This window comes from Electrona antarctica, assembly GCF_951216825.1.
Source record: "Electrona antarctica genome assembly, contig: scaffold_128, whole genome shotgun sequence".
Classification (NCBI taxonomy): domain Eukaryota; kingdom Metazoa; phylum Chordata; class Actinopteri; order Myctophiformes; family Myctophidae; genus Electrona; species Electrona antarctica.
In genome coordinates, this window is record NW_027637099.1 from 348,788 (window position 1) to 360,549 (window position 11,762).

At 47.0% G+C, this 11,762-nt stretch overlaps 1 protein-coding gene across 1 annotated transcript in view; it reads left to right on the forward strand.

Annotated features, from left to right (window-relative positions):
* The window catches only part of LOC306919166 (alkaline phosphatase, tissue-nonspecific isozyme-like), a gene marked incomplete at its 3' end in the record, with an annotated part of 28,030 nt that extends 16,529 nt beyond the window's left edge, over positions 1-11,501 (forward strand). The window contains exons 2-5 of the mRNA XM_079531996.1: positions 1,781-1,908; positions 7,532-7,648; positions 8,686-8,801; positions 11,327-11,501. Of these exons, the coding sequence (XP_079388122.1) occupies positions 1,836-1,908; positions 7,532-7,648; positions 8,686-8,801; positions 11,327-11,501 (481 nt within the window). The remainder of the gene's footprint in view (positions 1-1,780; positions 1,909-7,531; positions 7,649-8,685; positions 8,802-11,326) is intronic.
* Between the last annotated feature and the right edge of the window lie 261 nt (positions 11,502-11,762).

Below are 11,762 nucleotides of genomic sequence, written 5' to 3' on the forward strand. Positions count from 1 at the left end.
GCGACCCTCTGGCGGGCCGACCCTCTGGTGGGGCGACCCTCTGGCGGGCCGACCTTCTGGCAGGGCGACCCTCTGGCGGTCCGGTCTGGGCCAAAAATGTTAAATGAGTTGTCTGTTGGTTGTGTATCATTTATGTTGTACTGTAAATATGGTGGTGTTCAGGGCTTGTATTTCCAGTATTTATAATATGGGCCTCGACCCGAAAAAAGAGTATCTGCGGCTACGCGCTGGTTGTGGTGGGCCAGTCTGGTTGTGGTGGGCCAGTCTGGTTGTGGTGGGCCAGTCTGGTTGTGGTGGGCCAGTCTGGTTGTGGTGGGCCAGTCTGGTTGTGGTGGGCCAGTCTGGTTGTGGTGGGCCAGTCTGGTTGTGGTGGGCCAGTCTGGTTGTGGTGGGCCAGTCTGGTTGTGGTGGGTCAGTCTGGTTGTGGTGGGCCAGTCTGGTTGTGGTGGGCCAGTCTGGTTGTGGTGGGCCAGTCTGGTTGTGGTGGGCCAGTCTGGTTGTGGTGGGCCAGTCTGGTTGTGGTGGGCCAGTCTGGTTGTGGTGGGCCAGTCTGGTTGTGGTGGGCCAGTCTGGTTGTGGTGGGCCAGTCTGGTTGTGGTGGGTCAGTCTGGTTGTGGTGGGCCAGTCTGGTTGTGGTGGGCCAGTCTGGTTGTGGTGGGCCAGTCTGGTTGTGGTGGGCCAGTCTGGTTGTGGTGGGTCAGTCTGGTTGTGGTGGGCCAGTCTGGTTGTGGTGGGCCAGTCTGGTTGTGGTGGGCCAGTCTGGTTGTGGTGGGCCAGTCTGGTTGTGGTGGGCCAGTCTGGTTGTGGTGGGCCAGTCTGGTTGTGGTGGGTCAGTCTGGTTGTGGTGGGCCAGTCTGGTTGTGGTGGGCCAGTCTGGTTGTGGTGGGCCAGTCTGGTTGTGGTGGGCCAGTCTGGTTGTGGTGGGTCAGTCTGGTTGTGGTGGGCCAGTCTGGTTGTGGTGGGCCAGTCTGGTTGTGGTGGGCCAGTCTGGTTGTGGTGGGCCAGTCTGGTTGTGGTGGGCCAGTCTGGTTGTGGTGGGCCAGTCTGGTTGTGGTGGGCCAGTCTGGTTGTGGTGGGCCAGTCTGGTTGTGGTGGGCCAGTCTGGTTGTGTCGGGCCAGTCTGGTTGTGGTGGGTCAGTCTGGTTGTGGTGGGCCAGTCTGGTTGTGGTGGGCCAGTCTGGTTGTGGTGGGCCAGTCTGGTTGTGGTGGGCCAGTCTGGTTGTGGTGGGCCAGTCTGGTTGTGGTGGGCCAGTCTGGTTGTGGTGGGTCAGTCTGGTTGTGGTGGGCCAGTCTGGTTGTGGTGGGCCAGTCTGGTTGTGTCGGGCCAGTCTGGTTGTGGTGGGCCAGTCTGGTTGTGGTGGGCCAGTCTGTTTGTGGTGGGTCAGTCTGGTTGTGGTGATCTGGTTGTGGTGAGCCAGTCTGGGCCAAATTCCGGCGAAAATGTCCGGGCCGAATTTTTCTCTCAGTCCAGCCCTGAGTGACATGGTTAAATAATTTATTAGGAATCAAATGGCCTAAAGTCGTTTTTCTTTTGTCTTAATGAATACAAGGCCTAGGAATACTAAATGTTATAAAGTATATAAATATATATTAAAGATAATGATAACGACAACTTTATTGTCCATTACATTTGACGTAAAATGGAAATGTCCCTTTGTAGAATTCAAACGTATAAATTGATTTGATCTTGAAGTGTCAAAGGTGCATTGCTCACTATCAGGCCGTTATCATTTATGACATGATTGCCATGGTGGTGTAAGTGTGGCTTATTTCCGTCCAGTATTCAGTCAGAGGGACAGCAGAGAACCGACTGCTTCTCCCACCAGGTCTCAGCCATGGATTCTGGAAGAGTGCTTGTCTTGTGCTTCTTGTGTCTGCTGGCGGCATTGGGGTCCGCCAACGGCAAAGGTGAGTACTGTGAATCTTTGGATGGGACTACTTTTGTTCCCCCTGCTCGACATGTTGCTTGAGCGGTGATGTATATGGAAAACCATAATTCACATTAATATAGTCTGTTTTAGCTAAAGTGTAAACCTGGATCTTTGTCTCTCATTGAGAGAGTGACATGACATGTTTAGACAGGATGCCTGCATGGGCACTGCAGGAGGGACCCTAAAGATCTGGCTTGCTGATAGTAAACGGCCAGGCCTGCAGGACACCTACTGTTCTGTGCTTGCTTCCTGGTGACCATATATGGAGACAATTTAGGCATGTTTGACCACTTTAGACTTAAGGGGGGTTGGGACCACCTTTGCATTCTTCCTTTGATGTCTCTGTCTTTGTGTTGTATAAGGTCTACTGAAAATGTTTGTAACAGTTAGTCAGTGGCTCACACGCCGTGAGGCGGGTGGCCTAGGCCCATGCAGGAGAGATGATCTGTACTTTGTGTCTGCAAATAAAATGGAACTCCGGAACCTTCATCCATCTGCTTGCCTGTGCTTCTTGATCCATCTATCTGTCTGCAGAACTTCTCCGTATTTTTGCCTGAGAATTTTCTAGTCTAAGTATTTAAGGTCTGATTATGCTCTATGGGGAGAGGAAAAGCACTCTCTCTCCTTTGTAGATTATATTCTTCAGCGGCAAGAAGAAGTATACCTTTACGATGTTAATGTTCAGGCAACACGGCCTTTGGCAGTCTGGGGGGTTTATCAGTGGCATATATATATCGGGCAGGTCGTTCCAGTGTCGAAGTGTTGATTTTGACAGCAAACTTTGATTTGGTTTTAGTCATAGTCTTTTGAATACTATATTCCATTTACTTTCAGTCATATTGTAGTCATCTGAAAGGTTTCAGTCATATTGTAGTCATCTGAAAGGTTTTAGTCATATTGTAGTCATCTGAAAGGTTTCAGTCATATTGTAGTCATCTGAAAGGTTTCAGTCATATTGTAGTCATCTGAAAGGTTTCAGTCATATTGTAGTCATCTGAAAGGTTTCAGTCATATTGTAGTCATCTGAAAGGTTTCAGTCATATTGTAGTCATCTGAAAGGTTTCAATCATATTGTAGTCATCTGAAAGGTTTCAGTCATATTGTAGTCATCTGAAAGGTTTCAGTCATATTGTAGTCATCTGAAAGGTTTCAGTCATATTGTAGTCATCTGAAAGGTTTCAGTCATATTGTAGTCATCTGAAAGGTTTCAGTCATGTTGTAGTCATCTGAAAGGTTTCAGTGTTAGTCTAGTTTGTTCTAGAGTTGTCTACAGTCGTCTAAAATCTACAGTTGGTTTTGTCGACTAAAACGTATTTTGGCGGCTTCTTATGAACCTAAATGGGTTGAGTAATAGTATCAATACTGCAATGTAGATGCACTCTGTTACAAGAAGTGTTGCTTTTGCCAGCAACATTTGATTTTAGTTTAGATTTTAGTCATAGTCTCTTGAATAGTTTTCATTTAGTTTTAGTCACATTTTAGTCACCTGGAATGTTTTAGGGTTAGTCTAGTTTTAGTCGCCTAAATGTCATGAGATTTTAGTCGACTAAATCTACGGTTGATTTAGTCGACTAAAATGTATTTTGGCGGGCCTTGATGCCGTCGTAATGGCTGATTTTACGCTTGCTGAAAATAGCCGATCTACATTCAGTTCACTTTCACTTAATTCCCAAAGTGGCTTTGTTTGTTTCAGTGTGGAGTGTTTTTTATTAGTTTAGTATATGTCCAAAACTGTTGGGAGAACAGATCAGCTGTTTTCCATAAACATAAACATTCACTTTACATGCCTGTGTAAAGTGAGGGGCGCTGTTATCATCTTCCAACATCGCTTTTATGACGTAATTATCAGCCAAACACTGTGCAGGAGGATGCTAAACGCACACCAGTCTTAGTAGTGGTGCTAGGAGGAGGATGCTAAACACACACCAGTCTTAGTAGTGGTGCTAGGAGGAGGATGCTAAAGACACACCAGTCTTAGTAGTGGTGCTAGGAGGATGCTAAACACACACCAGCCTTAGTAGTGGTGCTAGGAGGAGGATGCTAAACACACACCAGTCTTAGTAGTGGTGCTAGGAGGAGGATGTTAAACACACACCAGTCTTAGTAGTGGTGCTAGGAGGATGCTAAACACACACCAGTCTTAGTAGTGGTGCTAGGAGGAGGATGCTAAACACACACCAGTCTTAGTAGTGGTGCTAGGAGGATGCTAAACACACACCAGTCATAGTAGTGGTGCTAGGAGGATGCTAAACACACACCAGTCTTAGTAGTGGTGCTAGGAGGATGCTAAACACACACCAGTCTTAGTAGTGGTGCTAGGAGGAGGATGTTAAACACACACCAGTCTTAGTAGTGGTGCTAGGAGGATGCTAAACACACACCAGTCTTAGTAGTGGTGCTAGGAGGAGGATGCTAAACACACACCAGTCTTAGTAGTGGTGCTAGGAGGAGGATGTTAAACACACACCAGTCTTAGTAGTGGTGCTAGGAGGATGCTAAACACACACCAGTCTTAGTAGTGGTGCTAGGAGGAGGATGCTAAACACAGAACAGTCTTAGTAGTGGTGCTAGGAGGAGGATGTTAAACACACACCAGTCTTAGTAGTGGTGCTAGGAGGAGGATGCTAAACACACACCAGTCTTAGTAGTGGTGCTAGGAGGAGGATGCTAAACACACACCAGTCTTAGTAGTGGTGCTAGGAGGAGGATGCTAAACACACACCAGTCTTAGTAGTGGTGCTAGGAGGATGCTAAACACACACCAGTCTTAGTAGTGGTGCTAGGAGGAGGATGCTAAACACACACCAGTCTTAGTAGTGGTGCTAGGAGGAGGATGCTAAACACACACCAGCCTTAGTAGTGGTGCTAGGAGGATGCTAAACACACACCAGTCTTAGTAGTGGTGCTAGGAGGATGCTAAACACACACCAGTCTTAGTAGAGGTGCTAGGAGGATGCTAAACACACATCAGTCTTAGTAGTGGTGCTAGGAGGATGCTAAACACACACCAGTCTTAGTAGTGGTGCTAGGAGGATGCTAAACACACACCAGTCTTAGTAGTGGTGCTAGGAGGAGGATGCTAAACACACACCAGCCTTAGTAGTGGTGCTAGGAGGAGGATGTTAAACACACACCAGTCTTAGTAGTGGTGCTAGGAGGATGCTAAACACACACCAGTCTTAGTAGTGGTGGTAGGAGGAGGATGCTAAACACACACCAGTCTTAGAAGTGGTGCTAGGAGGATGCTAAACACACACCAGTCTTAGTAGTGGTGCTAGGAGGAGGATGCTAAACACACACCAGTCTTAGTAGTGGTGCTAGGAGGAGGATGCTAAACACACACCAGTCTTAGTAGTGGTGCTAGGAGGATGCTAAACACACACCAGTCTTAGTAGTGGTGCTAGGAGGATGCTAAACACACACCAGTCTTAGTAGTGGTGCTAGGAGGAGGATGCTAAACACACACCAGTCTTAGTAGTGGTGCTAGGAGGATGCTAAACACACACCAGTCTTAGTAGTGGTGCTAGGAGGATGCTATACACACACCAGTCTTAGTAGTGGTGCTAGGAGGAGGATGCTAAACACACACCAGTCTTAGTAGTGGTGCTAGGAGGATGCTAAACACACACCAGTCTTAGTAGTGGTGCTAGGAGGAGGATGCTAAACACACACCAGTCTTAGTAGTGGTGCTAGGAGGAGGATGCTAAACACACACCAGTCTTAGTAGTGATGCTAGGAGGAGGATGCTAAAAACACACCAGCCTTAGTAGTGGTGCTAGGAGGATGCTAAACACACACCAGTCTTAGTAGTGGTGCTAGGAGGAGGATGTTAAACACACACCAGTCTTAGTAGTAGTGCTAGGAGGAGGATGTTAAACACACACCAGTCTTAGTAGTGGTGCTAGGAGGAGGATGCTAAACACAGACCAGTCTTAGTAGTGGTGCTAGGAGGAGGATGTTAAACACACACCAGTCTTAGTAGTGGTGCTAGGAGGAGGATGCTAAACACACACCAGTCTTAGTAGTGGTGCTAGGAGGAGGATGCTAAACACACACCAGTCTTAGTAGTGGTGCTAGGAGGAGGATGCTAAACACACACCAGTCTTAGTAGTGGTGCTAGGAGGAGGATGCTAAACACACACCAGTCTTAGTAGTGGTGCTAGGAGGAGGATGTTAAACACACACCAGTCTTAGTAGTGGTGCTAGGAGGAGGATGCTAAACACACACCAGTCTTAGTAGTGGTGCTAGGAGGAGGATGCTAAACACACACCAGTCTTAGTAGTGGTGCTAGGAGGAGGATGTTAAACACACACCAGTCTTAGTAGTGGTGCTAGGAGGAGGATGTTAAACACACACCAGTCTTAGTAGTGGTGCTAGGAGGAGGATGTTAAACACAGACCAGTCTTAGTAGTGGTGCTAGGAGGATGCTAAACACACACCAGTCTTAGTAGTGGTGCTAGGAGGAGGATGTTAAACACACACCAGTCTTAGTAGTGGTGCTAGGAGGAGGATGCTAAACACACACCAGTCTTAGTAGTGGTGCTAGGAGGAGGATGCTAAACACACACCAGTCTTAGTAGTGGTGCTAGGAGGAGGATGCTAAACACACACCAGTCTTAGTAGTGGTGCTAGGAGGATGCTAAACACACACCAGTCTTAGTAGTGGTGCTAGGAGGATGCTAAACACACACCAGTCTTAGTAGTGGTGCTAGGAGGAGGATGCTAAACACACACCAGTCTTAGTAGTGGTGCTAGGAGGATGCTAAACACACACCAGTCTTAGTAGTGGTGCTAGGAGGAGGATGCTAAACACACACCAGTCTTAGTAGTGGTGCTAGGAGGAGGATGCTAAACACACACCAGTCTTAGTAGTGGTGCTAGGAGGATGCTAAACACACACCAGTCTTAGTAGTGGTGCTAGGAGGATGCTAAACACACACCAGTCTTAGTAGTGGTGCTAGGAGGATGCTAAACACACAGCAGTCTTAGTAGTGGTGCTAGGAGGAGGATGCTAAACACACCGACTGACCGTTCACCTTCCACTGCTCCTACAGCCAGACTGACCGTTCACCTTCCACTGCTCCTACAGCCAGACTGACCGTACACCTTCCACTGCTCCTACAGCCAGACTGACCGTTCACCTTCCACTGCTCCTACAGCCAGCGACGTGCAGAGAATGTTTAGAGAGGCGGGGGCTGAAATCCCCGTAAGAGGGCACTTTTGGACAAAAATAGCAGATCTACAAGCTTAACGTGTCGCACTGCGACGCGTTGAGAGCTTGTAGATCAGCTATTTTCAGGGCGCAACCTAGCACTCTTTACCTAGTGGAGATGCGGTGTGTAACGACATTGGATTTATCAAATTTGTTCAACGCAAAATGCTGCGTTCAAGTTCCGGAGACTTCGGGGAAAAAAAGCAATTATCCTGAATGCTGCCTTCCTTGCGGCATGGCATGGAAAGGAGAGGAGGGCATTTGCATTTCTTTCAGTTTCACCGTGTAGTAAATGCTGCATTCGTTGGTCTGGAGAGGGCGGTTGTTTTACCGACGGGTAAAAAGGCCCCCTTTGATTTCTATGTGTGCACGTCCCTCTGTCCACAGCTGAGGAGGAGGACCCAGAGTTCTGGAGGTCCCAGGCCCGGAAGACCCTGCAGGCGGCCCTGGACAGGAAGCTGAACAGCAACGTGGCCAAGAACATCCTGTTCTTCCTGGGAGACGGTGAGACTTTTTGACATTCTGTAGAAATGACAACAACGATCCTTGTAGAATGACGATGATGATGATGATGATGATGATGATGATGATGATTAAGGACCATGGATGTGTTGACTAGATCTACCAGACCAGTGGCCTTGTGGTTAGAGTGTCTGCCTTGAAACTGGGAGGTCGGGGTTCGATCCCCGACTGTAACAATGGGACCCAATGCCTCCCTGCTTGACACTCAGCATCAAAGGGTTGGATTGGGGGTCAAATCTACTGATAAAATGATTCCCGAGTGCGGCACGGCTGCAGCTCACCACTCCTTGGCTGCGGCTCACCGCTCCTTGGCTGTGGCTCACCGCTCCTTGGCTGCGGCTCACCGCGCCTTGGCTGCGGCTCACCACTCCTTGGCTGCAGCTCACCGCTCCACGAGATGGGTCAAATGCGGAGAACAAATTTCACTGCGGTAACGTGTGTGACAAATCGTACGACTTTGACTTTGACTTTGATCTGTGTCCCAGACAGTGGGTCGGGACCCATTTGTGAGTATCGGACCAATTCTTATGGGTCACAACTCGAGTAAAAATCTAATTGTCTTTTCCTACATTCAAAAAAATACAAACAAAGAAACAATTTAAGAAATTCTATATCTAAACTGCCTCCCCCTGGCCAGCCGGGGCGCCTGATGGAGGGGAAAGGAACTGTTTGGAATAACGTGTTCCTTCCGCGCGCTACGTCCGGCCGGGGAAACTCCCCCCTGTCAAGCAGCTTGGACTCCTCATGCATTGAAGGAAGCATGAGGTCAGTCCGCTGCCCTCCCCAGTTTGGCGGAGGGAGTGTAGCGCCCAGGATTACATTAGATAATTGACACTGATTGTGGGATAAAAAAGTATTAAAAAAAATCTGACCTGTGCGTGCGTGCGTGCGTGCGTGCGTGCGTGCGTGCGTGCGTGCGTGCGTGCGTGCGTGCGTGCGTGCGTGCGTGCGTGCGTGCGTGCGTGCGTGCGTGCGTGCGTGCGTGCGTGCGTGCGTGCGTGCGTGTGTGTGTGTGTCAGGTATGGGTATCACCACCTACACGGCTGCTCGTATCCTCAAGGGACAACTGGAGAATCGGACAGGAGAGGAGACGGTCATGACCATGGACACCTTCCCCCATGTGGGCTTAGCCAAGGTAGGCATGCGTACGCACGCACGCACGCACGCACGCACGCACGCACGCACGCACGCACGCACGCACGCACGCACGCATAATTCACAAAATTGTGGGATAAAAATTATTAAAAATAAATAAATAAACATGATACTGTATGTACTGTAAGTATATGTCTTATCATAAACATTATGGTTTAATTTAGTGAAAAAAGAGAGAATAGATCTGATGTCCTTCTGAGTAAAGAGAATAGATCTGATGTCCTTCCTAGTAAAGAGAATAGATCTGATGTCCTTCTGAGTAAAGAGAATAGATCTGATGTCCTTCTGAGTAAAGAGAATAGATCTGATGTCCTTCTGAGTAAAGAGAATAGATCTGATGTCCTTCTGAGTAAAGAGAATAGATCTGATGTCCTTCTGAGTAAAGAGAATAGATCTGATGTCCTTCTGAGTAAAGAGAATAGATCTGATGTCCTTCTGAGTAAAGAGAATAGATCTGATGTACCTCTGAGTAAAGAGAATAGATCTGATGTCCTTCTGAGTAAAGAGAATAGATCTGATGTCCTTCTGAGTAAAGAGAATAGATCTGATGTACTTCTGAGTAAAGAGAATAGATCTGATGTCCTTCTGAGTAAAAGAGAATAGATCTGATGTACTTCTGAGTAAAGAGAATAGATCTGATGTCCTTCTGAGTAAAGAGAATAGATCTGATGTCCTTCTGAGTAAAGAGAATAGATCTGATGTACTTCTGAGTAAAGAGAATAGATCTGATGTCCTTCTGAGTAAAAGAGAATAGATCTGATGTACTTCTGAGTAAAGAGAATAGATCTGATGTCCTTCTGAGTAAAAGAGAATAGATCTGATGTCCTTCTGAGTAAAGAGAATAGATCTGATGTCCTTCTGAGTAAAGAGAATAGATCTGATGTCCTTCTGAGTAAAGAGAATAGATCTGATGTACCTCTGAGTAAAGAGAATAGATCTGATGTCCTTCTGAGTAAAGAGAATAGATCTGATGTCCTTCTGAGTAAAGAGAATAGATCTGATGTACCTCTGAGTAAAGAGAATAGATCTGATGTCCTTCTGAGTAAAGAGAATAGATCTGATGTCCTTCTGAGTAAAGAGAATAGATCTGATGTCCTTCTGAGTAAAGAGAATAGATCTGATGTCCTTCTGAGTAAAGAGAATAGATCTGATGTCCTTCTGAGTAAAGAGAATAGATCTGATGTCCTTCTGAGTAAAGAGAATAGATCTGATGTCCTTCTGAGTAAAAGAGAATAGATCTGATGTCCTTCTGAGTAAAAGAGAATAGATCTGATGTCCTTCTGAGTAAAAGAGAATAGATCTGATGTACTTCTGAGTAAAAGCACAAACGTATTGGCATCAAAATGTACTTGATTTGATTTGATTTGATTTGATTTGATTTGATTTGATTTGATTTGATTTGATTTGATTTGATTTGATTTGATCGTCCTGATTGGCCAGACCACACATCGTCCTGATTGGCCAGACCGCACATCGTCCTGATTGGCCAGAACACACATCGTCCTGATTGGCCAAACCACACATCGTCCTGATTGGCCAGAACACACATCTTCCTGATTGGCCACTTTTTACTTCAAGTAGTTTTATAAATGTATAATCTTTTGAAATTAGCCGATCTACAAGCTTGCGATGCAACGCATTGTAAGCTTGTAGATCAGCTATTTTCAAATGATCTACTATTTTCAAATGTTTTGCAATAATAATCAAAATAAAGTAACTAGTAGCTAAAGTTTACAAATATTGTATATCTCTGCTGTCGGGAAGAAACCAACTAACTCCAAGTGGTTCATATTTCAGAAAATGAAAAATATAAATTTTGTCTGTGGAGTTCAGGAAATTTAAGAAAACCTTGTATTTTGAAAACTAAGCAACACTGCCTCATCAAAGTTGGTGTTGTGACTTTATATATTGTCAATTACTTGCATGAGAGGGGGAGAGGTGGTGGAGTTAGCTGCTTTATAAAAGACAGTTTGAGAGGGGGAGAGGTGGTGGAGTTAGCTGCTTTATAGCAGACAGTTTGAGAGGGGGAGAGGTGGTGGAGTTAGCTGCTTTATAGCAGGCAGTTTGAGAGGGGGAGAGGTAGTGGAGTTAGCTGCTTTATAGCAGACAGTGTGAGAGGGGGAGAGGTGGTGGAGTTAGCTGCTTTATAGCAGACAGTTTGAGAGGGGGAGAGGTGGTGGAGTTAGCTGCTTTATAGCAGACAGTTTGAGAGGGGGAGAGGTGGTGGAGTTAGCTGCTTTAGCAGACAGTTTGAGAGGGGGAGAGGTGATGGAGTTAGCTGCTTTAGCAGACAGTTTGAGGGTCCTAAAAATGTAGTCAAAAATGGAGTTAGGTGGTTTCCTCCTGACGGCAAATAACTATTGGAAATACTCAAGTAAAGTACAAATACCTCAAAATTGTACTTAAGTACAGTACTTAAGTAAATGTTATTTTCCACCACTGCGTGCGTGCGTGCGTGCGTGCGTGTGTGCGTGCGTGCGTGCGTGCGTGCGTGCGTGCGTGCAGACCTACTGCGTAGACTTCCAGGTCCCAGACAGTGCGGCCACGGCCACAGCCTACCTGTGTGGCGTGAAGACCAACCTGAACGTCATCGGGGTCAACGCGGCCGTGCGCAACGGCGTGTGCAAGTCTCAGAAGGGCAACGAGGTCACCTCCATCCTGAGATGGGCCAAAGACGCAGGTAAACATGGAGATACGGACGGCAGTGATGGAGGCCAAGTCGTTTCACAGGACAGGAACCCCTTTTGGTGTTTTAAGCATTGTGTTATACTTTAGCTTTTGAAAATCACACCCGTGTGAACTGAGTGGTGCAACCCCCCCCCCCCCTCTCTCTCTCTCTCATTAGCAGGCAACAGTGCAGCACTATCTCTCTCTCTCCGTTTCTGGCACAACAGCGCCACCTTTGGTACTCATTGGTACTGGTGCAGTCACACACAAACAT